The sequence below is a fragment of the Macrotis lagotis genome, chromosome 4 (genome assembly GCF_037893015.1).
Source record: "Macrotis lagotis isolate mMagLag1 chromosome 4, bilby.v1.9.chrom.fasta, whole genome shotgun sequence".
Lineage (NCBI taxonomy): Eukaryota > Metazoa > Chordata > Mammalia > Peramelemorphia > Peramelidae > Macrotis > Macrotis lagotis.
Genome location: NC_133661.1, coordinates 123,885,529 through 123,906,095, shown reverse-complemented (window position 1 = coordinate 123,906,095; position 20,567 = coordinate 123,885,529). Strand labels below are relative to the sequence as shown.

At 35.1% G+C, this 20,567-nt stretch overlaps 1 protein-coding gene across 2 annotated transcripts in view; it reads right to left on the bottom strand.

The window, feature by feature from the left end:
• The window catches only part of RASGRF1 (Ras protein specific guanine nucleotide releasing factor 1), a 212,815-nt gene that overhangs the window by 18,664 nt on the left and 173,584 nt on the right, over positions 1-20,567 (bottom strand). For both annotated transcript variants that reach the window (XM_074231921.1, XM_074231920.1), the window contains 4 exons: positions 13,191-13,251; positions 8,595-8,698; positions 5,273-5,357; positions 1,956-2,153 (listed from right to left, as the gene is read on the bottom strand). In XM_074231921.1, the coding sequence (XP_074088022.1) occupies positions 1,956-2,153; positions 5,273-5,357; positions 8,595-8,698; positions 13,191-13,251 (448 nt within the window). The remainder of the gene's footprint in view (positions 1-1,955; positions 2,154-5,272; positions 5,358-8,594; positions 8,699-13,190; positions 13,252-20,567) is intronic.

Below are 20,567 nucleotides of genomic sequence, written 5' to 3'. Positions count from 1 at the left end.
TACTGGCTTTGAGATCATGGGCAAATCACTTAATCTGTAAGAATCTCAGTTTCCTCATCTGTAAAATGAGGAGAGTGATACTTAGATTACCTAGTTGATTATTATGAAGAAAGCATTATTGTCAACATTGAAATGATTTGTCAAGGTGAGTTATTGACTACTATAAATATTTTAATATGGCTTAACATGTGTATATTATGAAAATGAGATAAAAATCAGAAACTAAGGGGTTATGAGATCTACCTTAAGTCTTGCCATCTATAAACTGTAATTTGCTTTATGTCTCTTTGCATTCCCACCTGTACAGTAGTGAGGAACACTACCAACCTTTCACACCTGGTAGATATTGAAGAAGCCTTAGAAATGATGTAGCTTTTTACCGAATGAGATCAATAAAGCATCCTGCAGGGAATATGCATTGTTCTTCCTTCCTCTTTGACCAAAGAAACAACATAGACAAATATATGATAGAATTGTAATTGTTAATAGAACTGATCTTCCCATATGGAGGGCATTAAATTGCTCATTTTGGAAATATACATTCAATCATATAAGTCACTACCATGTGCTAAAAGCAATCATTTATTAAAGGCATGTAAGTGAGTAGAAAGATCTAAGGGAACATCTTTATATCTTGGGCAATTTTCTTCTCTAATAGGGTCCCAGGTCCCACTTCCTTAAATGTGTATATATATATATATATATATATATATATATATATCTGTAGCTTACCTATGTAAGATACAGACACATGCATTTTTTTTTGCAAGGCAAATGGGGTTAAGCGGTTTGTCCAAGGCCACACAGCTAGGTAATTATTAAGTGTCTGAGGCTGGATTTGAACTCAGGTACTCCTGACTCCAGGCCCTGTGCTCTATCCACTATGCCACCTAGTCGCCCCTAGACACATTCATTTTTAAAAAATGAGAATTGTGATTTTATCAGTATAAGGATGATCACTAAGGAACTTCTATTGATACAGACTGGAAACTTGTAGTTCCAAGGTCACATAACCCCTGTAAGGCAGAGGCAGGACTAGAATCTTCTAGACTCTAAGGACAGTTGTCTTTCAGTCCCCTCCCCCCTGCTTTAACATCAAAGGCAGATTTAATATCTGTCTTGAATGGATAAAAGTCTTACCTGAATTTCAGTCTTTTACTAAATGGCTATCAAAAACAATCTTACCATTGATGGGACCTGGTTGATATTTTATTAATAAAATTTGGAATCTGCAAGGATCATTGGAAATCGACTCCCTTCTAAAAGTTCACTCCTGGAGCAGTGTCCTTTGTTACAAGAATGACTTAGAAAGGGAAGGTAAAGAACAAGTGATATCTAGAACCTAGCACCAGTTCTTGCTGATCTGGTATGTTATCCTCCAGAAAGCCCTTCCATTCTCATTGTATTGTCTTATGCAGCATATTGGGAAAAATTATTTATTGACACTATGTAAATATTGTAATTAAATGGTAGAATGGGAAAACCTATGATCAATCAAAAGGAAATAAAATCATCATGGAAAGGTAAGTAAGTACTCATTCGTATGAGCTGTATTACTTATCACAGGTGGTACCTTTCTCAGGTAGTTATTCCAGGGAGTTGTCACTTGATGTCTGGGAAAAGATATTTCATTTTACATGAATGAATTGTTTTCTCCTACAAAATTACCTTTTTCATCTTGGTTTACACAGAGATAATACTATTCTTGTTACATAGCAACCATTTTTCATCTAATATTGTCCAAATCTTATTTAAGGATAGTCTATGATAGTTTTCAAAGTAAACTTGTATATTATTTTCCTTTAATGTAGATCTCATTTTTTTGGGGGTATCACTTATATTTAGGGTAGGCCTATTATAAAGTAAATTACACAATAAATAATGTTCAGAGTTTCAGACTTCTATCATCTCCATTAAATGGAACTCTGCAAAGATATAGAACAATCTCCTCATACCTGTTTAGAGACTTTCAGCCATGTTTTCTTCAGTCTGAAGATTGCGCTGCGGTTCATGGAGGAAGTGATTTCTAAGACAGCATTGTAATTGTGTAGGCATCGGCAGATGTCAGCCACAGCCACCCATTTTTCAATGGCGCTAACTCGAGCATTGACATCCTCACTCCGGAGGATTTCTGAAGCTATCAGGTTACTGATCTTTGGGGGAAAAAAAACAAAACAAAATGACCCAGAAACATCATTTAAATAAAATAAAAGGGATTGGAAGTTTGTTTACAAACAGAAATTTCTTATAAGGTTTTGGAGCTGAAAGGGACCTTTAAAAATCATCTAGTCCATCTGTCTTATATAACAGTTGAGAAAACTGTGACCTAAAAAGGTTAAATTTCTTCCCCAAGTTTCCCTAGCTAATAAGTGGCAGATGTGAGACTACATCCCATGTCTTTTGCCTCTTACTCAGTCTAATATTCTTTCCACTATAAAAATATAAAAATAGTATGCAATTTTTATTTTTTAAAATTAAATTGAATTTTCTCAGTGACATGCCAATAATACTTTTACAATGTTATAAATTAACTTTCAGCAATTCTACTTTGAATTTCCCTCTTTCATATTATCAATTAATGTGTCTATTAATTAGCATTTAAGAATACCAGGGAAATTTCTAAAAAGAGAATCTGAAAAAAAATGTGACTTATTTTGGGATGTGGATAATGACCCCAATTTATTTTTATCTATTCTTTTTTAATACATAGAAAAATGTGGGGATGGGCTTTCTTTAAGCATCTGAAAGGCAGATGTATAGAATAGACATTAGACTTTTCTACTTGTCCCCAGAAATGAACACTGGGTAAAAGCTATAGAGAGGGAGATTCAGAATTGATAAGGAAAAAAGATCCAAACAACTATAACTGCCCCAAAGTGGAATAAGGTTGCCTTAAGAAACAGAGACCTTCCTTTACTGGAGAACTTCTAAAAGATGGTTGGATGAACAATGATCAGATTTTTCTATAGAAGAAATTTGTTTTCAGGCATGAGTTGGACTAGAAAACTTTTGAATCCTCTTCCAATATGAAGTTCTGTATGGCAGATTGTGACAATACTGGGTGCTATCTAAATTTGGGAACTGCATACATAGTCTAAAACATATGTATACACGAAGTAAAAAGAAAGTACAGCACTATTTATAATTAAACATGGCTCCTTGGAGAGGAAGTGGTAAAGGAAAGAAATCATTTTCTATCTCAGAGGTCTCAAGGAATGGCCAGTCCAATAATCAGTATGTTTCTACTATTGGATTTTTATATATTGATATAATAAGAGTAGTGTTGATATTAACTCCTGATTCTTGTTGTCACTAACTTTTATAACCTGAAGTTTTTTTTGGAGGCATTTCTTTTCAGTAAAATAAAAACAAAAACCAAAACCAAAAGATCCACTGTGAACTCTGATATCTGGCACTTCAGAATTAAGGCAGTGCTAGTTTTTGCATGTTTTGTTTTTGGAGAAAGGATCTTATGATATATTTCCATCAAATGATGTCAAGCCTATGCCCAGTTGCATATGCTTTTGGTTTCCTAGACAATAATGGAAATCAAAGTATGGGCAAGTATGAAGTGGTGAAAAATCTTATGGACAGGAGAGTTAAACTTGATTGAAACAGCAAGGAACTCTGAGAGAGAAGCCAGGTCACCACCACCATTTTGACAACCATCTTCCTTCAGACTCTGATTTGTTTATCCTAAAACCTTGAATCCAAGAGTCTCAGATTAAATTATCCTTAAATTATCAGATTTGCTGGTAGCTCAACCTCCATAGCCATCATTGAGGAGAGAAATCCTTGTGGAGAGGGTCCCATCTTTCTCATCACCACCAGTAACAATTGCTAGTAATGGGCATATAGAAAGACATAAGAATCATGGAGTAGCAGTACCCTCAGACCAACATTCATGCTCCCAGTCTAGCTAATTTTCATAGCCATGATCCGGAAAAGCAATATCTGTGGAGAAATGGCAACCAAGTGACATACACAGGACAGGCAAGCCAGTTTAACTCATGAAGTAAGGTACCGAGAGAGAGAGAGAGAGAGAGAGAGAGAGAGAGAGAGAGAGGAGAGAGAGAGAGAGAGAGAGAGAGAGAGAGAGAGAGAGAGAGAGAGAGAGAGAGAAGGTAGCATGTGCTAGACAAGTCTGAATACTATTCCAACCTTGATTGCTGGCTCCCCTCAGACTTCCCAGCAACCCTGGGAATAGTGATATTAAAGAGAAGGCACTACCATCTGCTTTGCTGTTTCACCATAAAGACCCTGAGAATTTCCCATGTGACTTTTGCTGAAACCTTCCAAGTGTGTTGTGTCCCTGATTAGAATGTGACCTCCTTGAGAGCAAAGACTGTATTGATTTTCTTTTTATATCTCCAGTACTTAGTACAGTGCTTTGCTCCTAACAAGCACTTAATAAATATTTCTTTCAATAATTCATTTATTTATTTAGTAGTTTCAAGTAGAAAAAAATGGAGAATATCTTTACATAACTCTTTGTCAAATCAACTAAGTTTTAGATTTGGCATCTGGTTTTTCTATCCATTGTACCACCTAGCTGTCAAGAAATTGAACCTAGGTTTTCCTGATGTTATCCAATGAATAACTTGACCTAGGAAACTAAGGTGGCTCAGTGAATAGAGCCTCAGACCCAGAATTAGGAAGACTTGAGTTTGAATTTGGCCTTGGACACCTATAAGCTGTGTGACCCTGGGTGAAACATTGAATCTGTTTGCCTCAGTTTCCTTAACACTAAAAATGGAAATATTAAAAGCACCTAACTCCCAGGGTTGTTGTAAGGATTAAATGAGAAAATATTTGAAAAGGGTTTAGCACATGCTGGCAGATACTTAATAAACATTTATTTTCTTTCTTCCAAATCATTACAGAAATTTTAGATTTAGATAGATTTAGATAGATGTTTTAAAAAGTTTATCTGAAGATCTGACTTTTGTGATATAAATTCCAGAAGGCTAAGGCTTCTTAGAAGTATGTATATGGAAAGAAAAGAATCTGATATTTTTTTAAGTTGAAACTTTCTAAAGACATAATAGGGCAATAGATAATGAGACTTTCTTTATTTTAAATGATGTAATTAAGCCAATAGGATCACATTCTTTGTAGTTAATCTCAGTGGTCAAAGGAGGCAAAAGTTTCTGTTTCTCCTATAAAGTTTATGGGGATCTGGGAAGGAACTCCAAAGGAAATTCCCAATCAAATTTCTAACAAAAACAAAGGGGAACATAGAGTAGAAAGTTACCACCAGTTCTAAACTTACATCATTAAAATGCTTGGTAGTTTTCATGATATAAGGAGTCCTTTCATTCTTTTCAACCTTCATCCAACCTTGTCCAAAAAATTCTCTAAGAATGACAAAGATAAAGGTAAGGATTAATCATATTTAATCATAGCTGAATTTGGTTACTGCATACATAGACAACTTGGACACATGTATACACAGAGTGGAGAGAAAGTACAGTACCACTTATAATAAAACTTTTTAATTACTTATATATTTCTCATAATAAAACTATTTATAATTAAACAATGGCTCTTTGAGATTTCCTTGAAATTCCTGTTTTACTCTGCAGAAATGCCTGATGCTATTTCAAACCTCACATTTGATATTTTCTTATAGATAAATTTTACATTTGATATCAGCCTAGCAAATCACCTAGCAAATCAGGTATTTTTGGAAGCCTAAGGCATAGAGTACTGTGATCATTTATTAAATAAAAAAATAGGAAAATGGGATTGTTTTATTGTTTATTGTTTTTCAATAAAATAAGCATATGAAGTTAATTAGATGACTACTAACTTCACAGAAGGACCTAGACTATGAATGTTGGAAGGGGCCTTAGTGATGAACATTATACAGATGAGGACCAGTAAGCTTCCCTACTACTTCTAAAGAACTCCACAAACCTCAAGTTTTGCATGATGGGCTAAGAAACTTGATTCATCTTCATTTTAATACTTGAAAAATACAAATAATTTTTTCATATATAATTTTTGACTTCTTTAATATACCTATCTTAAGACGTGTTTAGTTTTGAACAATATTAGTATTCGAAGGTTTGTAAAGTGCTTTTTAAAATATACATTACCTCATTTGAATCCACCTGATACTAAAATCTCTGTGGAATCAAATTATTGAGTCTTAAAAGATTTTTCTGAATGAGGAAAGAAGATAAAACTCTTCATTAAAAAAGTTTTCTTTGAGAGGCAGTGCTGAAGTCTTTGAGTCAAGATAACCTAGCTTTAGGTCCTTCCAAAACTGAATGGTTGTATAACTCTGGCAATACACTACAAGCTTTTCTGGCACTAGGCAACTCTTTACAATTACAAATTACTCAACCTGCTGACATGAATGAAATTTCTGTTACCAATGAAATTATATGTCTGGACTGACAAAAAAATGTGATATGTTATGGAAAAGATCAAATAATCCTGAACCATATTCTAAAAAGAATCCCCAAATTTTAACTGAAACTAAAATACTCCAAATCAGGAAAAAACCAACCAGATTCCCAAACCTTATCTGTATGTTAATAGTAAGATAAGCAATCCAATATTTGGCTCTAGTACCAAGAAACTTATTTTTCCTGATTCCTTAAAATACTCTATTAAAGTTAGAAGTGTTCCCTTCCTTAAACTATATTAATGTTTACTTTTCAAGAACTCCAATAACATGCATACAAGTAGTGAGATGAAGAGGATATGTTTTGTGAGAGAAATTATACATCTCATAGTTTAGGGCTAGAAATATTTTTTTGGGTTCCCATTACTTACTAGATTTACATCAACTTGGTTTACACATATATTTTATGCTATTTCACTGTCTTCAGATGTTACTATTGGTTATGGGAATCTAAAATTAGTGGTTCTATATTGGTCATTAGAATGACCAGGCCAACTTGCTATGGGCAAGAGAAATCATCACAAACGAGAGTTGGTAGAAAGTTTTTTCTCTATAAAGAGAATAAATCGATAGGAACTGCCACATAATATGTCTAAGATATATCATTATTTTCAAAATGTGGAAACTTTGAAACTTGATAGGAAACAGTCAAAAAAGTCCATGTTTTCTATCTGATTCTTATTTCTGTGAAATCTCCAGAGTATAGACACATCGTATCAAAAGTCACAGGCTGGGAAGGTGGTAAGTGGATGGAATAGAGCAGAGTGGTCAAAAACACCTGACTCATAGATTGCTTGATAGTCTAGAGTGCTGCCTGAACCAGATTAAAATGTAATTGGGAAATATTTAATGAAATAAATAAAAATACAATAAACATAGATAATATTATATTTTATTACTTAGTCAATATACAGTTCCAAGGAATCTTTGTGTATGGCTTAGTGGTTTCCATTTCTATTTGAGTTTGACAGCCCTAGTATGGAGTGTAGTTTTGTCAGCCTGGAGAATTTCTATGTCTCTGGGATGGAATATGAGGTTTATATTGTTGAATAAAAGATGTGCCTGACAAGAGTTAAGCCTTGCTCTACTTCTCTGACCTTAGCAGTTATTGAAGCAGTGAAGTCAGGTTCAGAGATTTAAAGTCTTTGCCTCTGAGGGAACAGCAGAAAAGTGAAAATATTGAGAAAATGTCTCATAACAGTTCATAGCATATGCTTCGATCATGGAGAATGGCTTTGGACTTTTTCTGGATTGGTCATTTGCTATTATCTTCCATTTTGGGCTAGTGGAAACCACTGAGAAGGGGGAAAGGAGACAAGCACTGAATGAGTGTGTGTGTGTGTGTGTGTTTGTGTGTGTGAGAACTTTAGGCAAGTTTGGTAGAAAAGTCAGAGCCCAATATATATTTCACATAAAAGAGTCAAGAAAAAGCTTTCGGCATGGAAAGGAAGGTGGGAGGAAGGTGAGGGGGAATGAGTGAGCCTTCATTCTCATTGGAAATGGCTCAGAAAGAAAATAACATACATACTCAATAGGATATAGAAATCTATCTTACCCCCGAGGAAAAAAAGAGAGGAAAGGGATGAGAGAAAGGGGATGGGGGAGGGGAGGGGGTGGTAGATGAGAGAAGAGAGGGGAGATCATGGGAGAGGATAGTCAGATGCAACACACTTTTGAAGAGGGGCAGGATGAAAGAAGAGAGAGAATAGAATAGATAGGAGTAGGGGGGAATAGAATGTAGGGAACTATAGTTAACAATAATAATAGAAAAAATATTGAAGCAATTTCTCTGATGAACTTATGATAAAGCATGCAACCCATCCCAGAGACAGCATTGATGGTATCTGAACACAGACTGAAAAATACTATTTTTTTCTCTCACTTTACTTTTCTTGAGGTCTCTATCTTTTTTTTTGGGGGGGGGATTATGTTTACTTTCACAAGATTATTGTAGTAATGTGAAAATAAATCAATAAATCATAAAAGATAAAAAAAGTCAGAGCATCCCCCCATTTCTATTTTTAAGCTATAGCATGTACAATTTTTCATCACAATGGAATTTTTTTGTATTGTTTTAGAAAATTTATCTTGAATTGCTTCATATTCTCTGACAAACTTCCAAAACCAGCATGTGAAAGGGGATCAAATGCATCCTCAAGGGGGAATTATAGGCACTTACTCATATGGAATCTTCTTAAAGACAAGGTGATCCAGTAGAGTTAGCTGTTCAGCTATTTCCAAAGCAGAGTGGTTTTCAAAGGGTTCTGCTCTTACTCCTTCAACCTAAATAAAAGGGTCAACAGTTGGTTTAATACAATGACATATGAGACATTGTGACATATAGGGAATATTTTGTTCAGCTCTGGAAACCAGTTTTTTAAATTACAAAAACCATTCATTGGTAGCTTGAGAAAGACAATCCATATGGATAAGGAACTAAAGTTCATGCTATATAAGCATCTGACTGAAGAAACTAAGGACATTCAGCCTGAAGAAGAGATGTCAAGGAAAAATGTCCTTAAGTATTTGAAGGACTCACACTGAGAAGGGTGCTTTAATTTGTTCTGCCCATCTCCAGGAGGACAGAACATCAAATAACTAGTGGAAGTAGTAAAAAGGACAAATTTAGGCTTTTCACAGGAAAAACTTTCTAACATTTAGAGTTGCTCAGAAACAGAAGAGGCTACCTTTGGAGATAATGAGCTCCCTTCCATATTATAATCTGGCAGAATGTGGATGGCTTCTTGAAGAGTGGGTTTTAAATGGACTAGAAAGCCTTCAATTCTGAAATTCTTGGAATACTAAAGATAAGCAGTGAGGGATGAATGTTGCATACAGTCCTGGATTTGTGGTCAGGCAGACCTTAGTTCATATCTATTATCAGACACTTAGTAACTGTGTAATTCTGGGCAAGTCACTTTTTTGTACTTCAGTTTTCTGTAAAATGGGTATAAAAATAGTACCTACTTCACAAGAGTTGATGTGAAGATCAACTGAGATAATGTGTTTTGCAAACTTTAAAGTGCTGTATAAATGCTTGCTACTAGCTACTTTTATTGCCTTGGGATCAGTAACAACTATCTTTGCAACCTTAACATTGTGTTTTTATAAGATGGATGAGGACATAAGTCAGGTGAAGGATTTCAGGTACATTGTGTTTCTTTGGTGGGATTAATGGGGAAAGCTTAGGGTTATTAGGTTTCCTTAGTTTGCCCAGGCTAGAAGTTAATTTCCCTTGGGAAACAGGCCCATGTCATTGTTTTCCTCCATTGGAATTTAGAATGACCCAGATCAAGAAGGATAAAACCAACCAGAGTGGGCCTGGGTGGAAGCGGATTCCCTGTCCAGAATTTTAGAAGTGGCTTTGTCTGATGATTATGATTTCATCAGGAGGAGCTGAAGACTTTTAGCTCATCATTTCTTTTAAAGTTTACTATTCAGGTTGATTTCTCCTATGAGGGGCATTCCCTTTCAAAATATATTTAAGGCATTCAGTATCTCCATTATATGTTTTTAGTAACTAAGAGAAACAATTGACAATCAATTAATTGATTATTAGCTATCTTAGTTAATAAACTGATATTAATTATTCAGAAACTGTCTCTTGAATTTTTCATTCACCACAATTGATACAGATATAGTATCAATGAGATTATAGACAAACATTCCCTTTTCCAACTTTTGGTTTTCAGAAGTGACGACTTAAAGTAACTGTAAAATCAGTTCTTATCTACTCACTGTAAACTTTGCTGTTCATATTTATTATATAGATAAATAGTAACAATCACATAAATGAACAGTGAGTGTTCCCTAACATGGGATTATTGGTTCCACAAAGGTACTGTGTCCAGGATATATGATACTATATTTTGAAAAGACCAGTTAATAATAGTGTTGGACTTATTTGTACTTAACATTGCCTGAGTTGCCCAAATGCACATATAGGGCAATTGTGGGAATTGATGCTGTTGACATGATTATTGTGCGGTTCTGTCCAACTTTTCTAAAGGTTGCAAAAAATGCCTTGAAATTAGTTAGTAATGTGATGACTGATGATTGAGTGTAGGATGTAGGGAGTAACAAAGTAAATATCAAGTTTAGATTATTGGAAACCTCTTCTGTCATTACTGAAGCTCAGTCCCAGAGCTACTGAAGAAGAAACAGCTCAGAAAATATTACTAAATCTCTGGCTCAATCCCAGAGCTACTGAAAAAGAAACATCTCATGCTAAAACCCATACTGAAGAAGAAACAACTCATACTATATTACTAAATCTCTGGCTTAATCCCAGAACTATTGAAAAAGAAACAGCTCATACTAAAACCCAATTCCTCTCACAGGTAGCCTGGGAAACTATTAAAAGACAAAATTGAAAGAGAAGTAAGAGCAAAATAATATTTTTAAGATTGAGAAAGAAGTAATAAACTATGAAGGAGTTTCAGGGTCCTTTGTCCTAAATCATCTGGAGCAGGTCACCAGGTTGGAAAAAAGGGAGAGATGCAAAGCAAATATTCTGTTCAGTCATGAAGATTGAGCTACAGGTGCTCTCATGCTCTGCCTTTAGGGCACCGAAATGTGAACAAGAGTATGAATAGGGAACCCCAACCCACATAAAGGAAAAATCTCTTTCTCATTTAGGAAGCATTTGTGCTACCTTTAAGTAATCATATAGCATTACAATGATAATTTCCAATGCATTTATGATAGTTATAAAAAATGATTTTAAGTTTCAGAGTTAATTTCTACAAATTGGTGAGGGAAAAACAGAATTTGAGAGGTGATCCCAATATTTGATCCTATCTAATAGTTTGCTTATGAACTAAAATTATGGAACATTTTGTTACTTTCTTGAATGAACACTGCTTTAGTGACCATTGAAGCAACAAGGAAAGAAAGCAAAGTCTTTGGCAAACATTCTGTTCTAGAAGATCTACAGGACAAGAGACTTTTTTTAAAACTTAAAGGTAGGGGCAGCTAGGTGGTGCAGTGGAGAGAGTCCTGACTCAAGTCAGGAGAACCTGAATTCAAATGCAACCTAAGACATTTAATTATCACCTAGAGCTGTGACTTTGGGCATGTCAATTAACCCCATGGCCAAAAGCCCCCCAAAACCCCAAAACAAAAAACAGAAAAATCCCAACTAAACAAACAAAAAAGCTTAAAAAAGAACTTGAGGGTAACTTTGGGGAAGTCTTCTGTTACAAGTATAAGAGTACTTCACTGCAAAATCAATGGTGATTTCATTTCAGAGTTGAATAGGATGACATAAAGCAGAGTCTTGGATTAAATTCTCATTTTGGAAATGGCCTAAAAATTGGTCTTCTGGCTATGGAGGGGGATAACTTTGTCCTTCTTTCTATGCCCCTATAGAACAGAATGTTTTGATCTTCTCAGCCTTGACCCTGGACATAGAGAAGTTTCGTTGCCACAATAAGAAGAATTATTTGGCATGACAACTGGAAGTAGAAAGATTTATCTATGAGGTAAATTATTGGGAGGGAAAAAAACTAGACCCAGGTAGGAAAACAGAGCTGGGTAAAGTTATATACCAATCAGCATTGGGATTGAATCCTGTGTGGTTCAGTACTTCTTCCTTGGGTGAGTAAGAGAGCCCTAACCTCAAAAAAAAAAAAAAAAAAAAAAAAAAAAAAAAAAGAGAAAGAAAAAAAAGAAAGAAAAGGAAAAAAAAGATTACATAGAAGAGATTGGAAACCTAAAAATTATAACCTTGGCTAGTGAAAGGGTGAATTAGTATAACATAATTCATGTGTCTGGTTTGTATTAAAATAGCCCATCTAGTACAATCCATTATGGTTTAGCATCTCAGGAAAACTCTTCAGTAGAAAACCCTGAAAAATGTACCACTGAGATGGTTTACTTTTGGCAAAATAGGGATGAGGAAAGTAAAGATGAAATGGGCTAGATCCAGTTCAACATGACAATTTATATATCCTCATGGTAACTAACTTTTACAAACTAGAGGCAATTTTGCCATCTTGGAAAATGAGTTCCATTGGGCTTGACTCTTCATGCCTCCCAATGATTTATTTGCTTTCCATTGATAAGCCCTTTTTCTAGGAAAAGGATAGTCAGGTAGTGCACTGGATAGAGCCTGGAGTCAGAAAGACTCATTTTCCTGAATTCATATCTGGCCTCAGACACTTACTAGCTGTGTGACCCTAGTCAACTCATTTAATCCTCTTTGCCCTAGTTTCCTCATCTGTAAAATGAAGTGGAGAAGGAAATAGCAAACTACTTCAATATCTTTGACAAGAAAATCACAATTGAATTGAACATGAATTGAACATGAGTGAACTAAGCTAGATGGTTGCCTAGTGATTTAATCTGAGGCAGAAGAAGCAGATCATAGAATATAGGCAGATAACAATTAAAGAATTTTCTCAAAATAATCTCTCCTATTGAGACTTAAATCCTACCATTAATAATAAATTCTTTAGGTTTAAGCATTATCTTTTCCCTATTCCAGTTTTCAGGAATAATAATAGGATTTATCACATTTCCTTTCTCCTTGACTGGACATCCTGGAACGACATGAGACACTGATCTTCCTTCCCCAGGAGGAAAGTGGTAATGGTAGTTTGTGGACGATCAATTTCCTTATTTTGTAATCCTGACTAAACCTGAGACTGTCTGCTAACACTGAAGTCCAACTCCAAAATTATTTTGGGGAACTTGGGGCAGGTAAATGAAGAGCTAGAGTAAGTTGAAGAGCAACTTCTGCACATTATAAATGTATTATGAAAACAGGATTTACCATCTGTACGATCTCCTCCAGTGTGATCTGATTGTCTCCTGGGTCTTCCTGTGTCAAAGTCCTAGGGCATGACAAAGGTAAAATCAAATTGTTATATAACTATCTGCTTCTAATCAACCAATCAAACAAACAACAAATATTTATCAAGCATAAGAACAAAAGAAGTCTAAAATATTTCTGTCTACAGAGTTTATAATCTACATAAGCAGAATAAATAAACATTTGTAGAACTATGAGTGAAGTAATATAGTCTTTGATAAAGCATTAAATTGTGCTCTAAAGATGGCAAAAGTGAGAGAAAAATGTCTATGTTGCTGGAATTTTTTTAGAAGAGGTAGATTTTGAAAGATGGTTAATCTTGGGACAGCAGAAAAGAATGGGAAAAGTGGAAAAGCTATTAAAGGCAAATAGGGGACTGGATTGTTTGTGTGGAAAAGGAGGATAAGATTGGACAGATAAAAATGACAACAAATTAGGAGAGACTTGAAAGCTGGGCAGAAGAATTGCTTCATATAGGAGGCAAAAGGCAGTCAATGTATGCTTTTGAGCAGGGCAATGACATGATTAAAATGGTATTTTAGAAAGGTTAGTCTGCAGTAATGTGCAATATGCATGCTTTGGAGGAAGAGGGGAGGGAGACTGGAGGTAAATATAATGACTAGGAGATGGATACAGATGATGGATAAGATGCATAAGATGATGAAACTTTGGATTAGGTTGGTGACAGTGGAAATGAAGAGGCAGAGAAGCATCTAGAAGACAATGAGAAGACAAAAAAGGGAAGAAGGGAAGGAATGAATATTTAAGTGCCTGTTCTGTTTGTGTCACTGTGCTAAGTACTTCACAAATATTATTTTATTATATATTCAAAACAACCCTGGGAAATAGGTTCTCTAATCACCCCCATTTTACAAATGATGAAACCGAGGTACAGAAAGGTTAAATGATTTGTTCAGGACCACAGACTTAGTAAGTATCTGAAACTGGTTTTTATCTCAGGGCTTCATTCCTAAAGACCCAGTACTCTATTCACAGGGCCACTCCTTCCTCCCTCTCCTTGCCTTCCTCCCTCCCTCCTTTCCTCCCTCCCTTCTTCCTTTCCTTCCTTCCTCCCTTCCTCCTTCCCTCTCTCCCTTTGTCTTTCTCTGTTTCTGTCTCTTTCTCTCTCTGTCTCTTTGTCTCTGTCTCTGTCTCTGTCTCTCTTTCTCTCTCTCAATATTTATGCCTTTTAACCTAATGAATACTGAAATAAATGAAGCTATTTCTTCCTGAAATGAAGGGATTTGTACAGGGGAAGGACCCTATGAACTGCTACTATTTGGAGCTGATTCAAGATTGAATACAGGAGAAAGAGGGAAGGTTCATATTTCTATTTCAACTTTAGGAAGAAAAATGACCACTTTATTAACATAGTTAATTATGTCTTTACTTTTATCTCTTCAAGGTCTGCTCTGACAAGGTCCCTGAAAGATCTTTCTTTTTTTAAAAAATTAATTAATTTATTTTGAATTTTACAATTCCCCCCCCCCAATCTCACTTCCCTTCCCTCACCCCCCACAGAAGGCAGTCTATTAGCCTTTACATTGTTTCCATGGTATACATTGATCTAAGTTGAATGTAGTAAGAGAGATAGCAAAATTACATAAGATAACTTTTTTTAAATTAAAGGTAATGCTTTGGTCTTTGTTCAAACTCCACAATTCTTTCTCGGGATACAGATGGCATTCTCCATCCCAGATACACCAAAATTGTGCCTGATTGTTGCACTGATAGAACAGTCCATTAAGGATGATCATCACTCCTATGTTGCTGATAAGGTATACAGTGTTCTTCTGGTTCTGCTCATCTTGCTCAGCATCAGTTCATGCAAATTCTTCCAGGCTTCCCCAAATTCCCATCCCTCCTGGTTTCTAATAGAACAATAGTGTTCCATCATATACACATACAACAGTTTACTAAGCCATTCCCTAATTGATGAACATTCACTCAATTTCCAATACTTTGCTACCACAAATAGGGCTGCTATGAACTTTTTTGTACAGGTGATGTTTTTACCCTTTTTCATAATCTCTTCAGGGTATAGACCCAGTAGTGATATTGCTGGATCAAAGGATTTGCACATTTTTGTTGCCCTTTGGGTGTAGTTCCAAATTGCTCTCCAGAAAGGTTGGATGAGTGGCTAGGTGGTACAGTGGATAGAGCACTGGCCCTGGAGTCAAGGCTTACCAGAAAGGTTGGATGAGTTCACAGCCCCACCAACAATGTATTAGTGTCCCAGATTCCCACATCCCTCCCAAATTGATCATTGTCTTTTCTGGTCATATTGGCCAGTCTGAGAGATATGAGGTGGTACCTCACAGATGCTTTAATTTGCATTTCTCTAAAAAGTAGTGATTTAGAGCAATTTTTCATATGACTATGGATCTCTTTGATTTCCTTATCTGTAAACTGATTTTGCATATCCTTTGAACATTTGTCAATTGGGGAATGACTTATTTAAAAAAAAATTTGACTCAGTTTTCTGTATATTTTAGAAATGAGTCCTCTTGTCAGAAGTACTAGTTGTAAAAATTGTTTCCCAATTTACTACATTTCTTTTGATCTTGGTTGCAGTGGTTTTGTCTGTATAAAAGTTTTTTTAATTTAATGTAATTGGAATTATCTAGTTTGTTTTTAATGATGTTCTCCATCTCTTCCCTGGTCATAAACTACTTCTCCTTTCCATAGATCTGACAGGTAAACTATTCCTTGATCTCCTAGTTTGCTTATAATATTGTTTTTTATGTCTAAATCCTGTAATCATTTATATCTTATCTTGGTATAGGGTGTGAAGTGTTGGTCTAATCCAAGTTTCTGCCATACTAATTTCCAATTTTCCCAACAGTTTTTATTGAAGAGAGAGTTTTTATCCCGCTAATAGCTGGGCTCTTTGGGTTTATCAAGCAGTAGGTTACTATAATCATTTTCTGCTATTGCACCCAGTCTGTTCCACTGATCCACCACTATGTTTCTTAGCCAGTACCAAACAGTTTTTTTTTTAGGTTTTTGCAGGGAAAATGGGGTTAAGTGGCTTGCCCAAGGCCACACAGCTAGGTAATTATTAAGTGTCTGAGACTGGATTTGAACCCAGGTACTCCTGATTCCAAGGCCGGTGCTTTATCCACTATGCCACCTAGCTGCCCCCAAACAGTTTTGATGACTGATGCTTTATAATATAATTTTAGATCTGGTAGGACTAAGTCACTTTCTTTTCATTAAATCTCTGGAAATTCTTGACATTTTTATTTCTCCAATGAATTCACTAACAATTTTTTACTTACTATTACTTATAACTCATTAAAGTAATTTTTTGGAATTTTGATTGGTAGGGCACTAAATAAGTAGTTTGATTTAGGTAGAATTGTCATTTTTATTATATTAGCTCAGCCTATCCATGAGCAATTTCTATTTTGCCCAGTTATTTAAATTTGATTTTATTTGTGTGAGAAATGTTTTGTAATTGTTATTAAAAAGTTTCTGAGTCTGCCTTGGCAGGTAGACTCCCAAGTATTTTATATTGTCTGAAGTTACTTTGAATGGGATTTCTCTTTCCTAGTTCTTTCTGCTGCATCTTGCTAGTCATATAGAGAAATGTTGAGGATTTATGAGGGTTTATTTTATATCCTGCAACTTTGCTAAAGTTGCTAATGATTTCTAGTAGTTTTTTTAGATGGTTTTTTGGAATTCTCTAGGTATACCATCATGTCATCTGCAAAGAGTGAGAGTTTTGTCTCTTCCTTCCCAATTCTAATTCCTCCAATTTCCTTTTCTTATTGCTGAAGCTAACATTTCTAATACAATATTGAATAGTAGTGGTGATAATGGGCATCCTTGTTTCACCCCTGATTTTATTAGGAGTGTCTCAACCTATCCCCTTTGCATATAAATGCTTGTTGATGGTTTCACATAGATACTGCTTATCATTTTAAGGAACAATCCATTTATTCCTATGCTCTCTAGTGTTTTTAGTAGGAATGGGTGCTAACTTTGTCAAAAGCTTTTTTCAGCATCTATTGATATGATCATATGATTCCTGATAGGTTTGTTATTGATATAATTAATTATACTGATAGGTTTCCTAATATTGAACCAATCCTGCATTCCTGGGATAAATCTTACTTGGTCATAATGTATTATCATATCATTTATAATCATTTTGCTAAGATTTCATTTAACATTTTTGCATCTATATTCATCAGGGAGATAGGTCTATAATTTTCTCTGTTTTTAACTCTTCCTGGTTTAAGTATCAGCATGATACTGGTGTCATAGAAAGAGTTAGGCAGAATTCTGTCTTCACTTATTTTTCCGGAGTTTCTATAGAACTGGAACCAATTCTTCCATATATGTTTGATATAATTCATTTGTGAATCCATTTGGCCCTGAATATTTTTTCTTAGGGAATTCAATAATGGCTTGTTGAATTTCTTTTTTGAGATAGGATTATTTAGGTATTTAATTTCTTACTCATTTAACCTGGACAACATAATTTTTTGTAAATATTCATCCATTTTGCTTAGATTTATCAAATTTATTCATATAGGGTTGGGCAAAATAATTCTGAATTATTACTTTAATTTCCTCCTCATTGGTGGTGAGTTTCCTTTTTCATTTATGATACTAGCAATTTGGATTTCTTTCTTTTTTTAATCAAATTAACCAGAGGTTTATCAATTTTATTGTTTTTTTCATAAAATCAATGCTTGGTTTTATTCATTATTTCCATAGTTTTCTTGCTTTTGATATTATTAATTTCTCCTTTAATTTTTAGAATTTCTAATTTGGTATTTAATTGGAGATTTTTAATTTGTTCTTTCTCTAATTTTTTTAGTTGCATATATAGTTCATTGATTTCCTCTTTCTCTTATTTATTCATATAAGCATTTAAAGATACAATGTATCCCCTGACAGCTGCCTTGGCTGTGTCCCATAAGTTTTGGTGTGTTGTTTCATTATTGTCATTATTTAGGATGAAATAATTCTTTCTATAATTTGTCGTTTGATCCACTCATTCTTTAAAATGAGGTTATTTAGTTTCCAATTAGTTCTGGGTCTATATCTCCCTGCCCAATTTGCATATTATTTTTATTTCATTATGATCTGAGAAAGATATATTCACTATTTCTGTATTTCTGCAATTTATTATTAGGTTTTTATGCCCTAGTACATGGTCAATTTTTGTGTAAGTGCCATGTACTGCAGAAAAAAAAGTATATTTCTTTTTGTCTCCATTCAATTTCCTCCATAGATCTATCATGCCTAGGTTTTCTAACAATCTATTTACCTCTTTAACCTGCTTCTTGTTTATTTTATGGTTAGATTTATCTAAATCTGAGAGTGGGAGGTTGAGGTCTCCCACCAGTAGAGTTTTGCTGTCTATGTCTTCCTGTAACTCCTTCAACTTCTCTTCTAAGAATTTGGAGGCTATGCCATTGGGTGTATACATATTTAGTATTGAAATTACTTTATTGTCTATGGTACCTTTTAGGAAGATGTAGTTTCCTTCCTTATCCCTTTTAATGCTATCTATTTTTGCAGCTGCTTTGTCTGAGAAAAGGCTTGCTACCCCTGCTTTTTTCACTTCAGCTGAAGCAAAATATATCTTGCTCCAACCATTTACCTTACCTCTATATGTATCTCTCTGCTTCAAATGAGTTTCTTGTAAGCAGCATATTGTAGGATTTTGGTTTTTAATCCACTCTGCTATTTGCTTATGTTTTAAGCGAGAGTTCATCCCATTCACATTCAAAGTTATAATTACTAAACTTTATTGCCCTCCATTCTATCTTCCCTCTGTTTCTCCCCCTTTTTTCCTCTTTATTCATATTCCCCAGTATTTTTTCTGAACACCACCACCTTCGGTGTGTTTGTCCTCCTGTATCCAATCCCCCTCTGCTATCCAACCCCCCTCCCCTTTCTTTCCTCTTTCACCTTGCCCCTTCTTCCTTCCCTTCCTTCTGTTAGTTCCACTTTTACTCCCCCCTCCCCTTTCCCCCTTTTAATACTTGAAAGGTAAGAAAAGTTTCTTAACTGAGTATATTTATGTTAACTTTAAGCCAAATCTGATGAGAGTAAGATTCAGGTGGTTCTCACATACTCCCTTCTCCCTCTCTATTTCAGTAGGTCCTTTGTATCTCAATGTAATGAGATTTATCCCATTCAATCTCTTCCATCCTCCTGTCTCTTTACTGTCCCACTCTTTTTTTAGGATTTTTTTCCCACAAGGCAGTGGGGTGAAGTTGCCCAATGCCACACAGCTTGGTAATTATTAAGTGTCTGAGGCTGGATTTGAACTCAGATACTCCTGACTCCAGGGCCAGTGCTCTATTCCCTGTACCACCTAGCTGCCCCTACTGTCCCACTTTTTAAGGAGGTAGTGTTTTAAATCATTCTATCTGAATCACAGAAAACTCATGAGTCTCCATCACTTCTGCCTAAGTGTATTCTCTCTAATAGAGTTACAATTCTCAAGATTTATTAGAGTCTTTCTCTAGATAGGGATATAGCTAGTTTCATTTTATTGGATAGCAGCTTTTTTCCTTTACCCCCCCCCCCCACCTTTAACCTTTTCATGTGTCTTTTGGGTCTCCTGTTTGAAGTCTTAAATTTTCTATTAAGCTCTGGTCTTTTCATCAGGAAAATTTGGAAGTCTCCTATATTTCATTAAATGTCTATCCTTTCCCCCTGGAAGAAAAGGCTCAGTTTTGCCTGATATTGAATCCTTGGCTGTATTCCTAGCTCCCTTGATTTTCAGAATATTGCATTCCAAACCCCTTGATCCCTTAATGTTGATGCAGCCAAGTCCTGTGTAATCCTTACTGTGGCTCCTTGGTATCTAAATTGTTTCATTCTGGTTGCTTGCAGGATTTTCTCTTTTATCTGATAGTTCTGGATTTGGCCACAATATTCCTTGGAATTTTCATTTTGGGATTCCTTTTTGGAGGGGATTGATGTATTCTTTCAATAACTATTTTGCCCTCTGGTTCTATGATGTCAGGGCAATTTTCTATCACTAAATCCTGTAATATTAAGTCCAGGCTTTATTTTTCTTCAATATTTTTAGGGAGCCCATTGATTCTTAAGTTGCCTTTCCTAGTTCTATTCTCAAGGTCAGTGGTTCTGCCGATGAGGTATTTTACATTTTCTTACATTCTTTTCAATTTCTTGGTTTTGTTTAACAGATTCTTGTTGTCTCATGAAGTCATTAGTTTCCACAGACTCTATTCTTTTTTTAGAGAAGAACTTTCTTCATTTACCTTTTGCAACTCTTTTTCCAATTGGTCAATTCTGTTTTTGAAAGAGTTTTTTCCATTTGACCAATTGAGGTTTTGAGAAAAT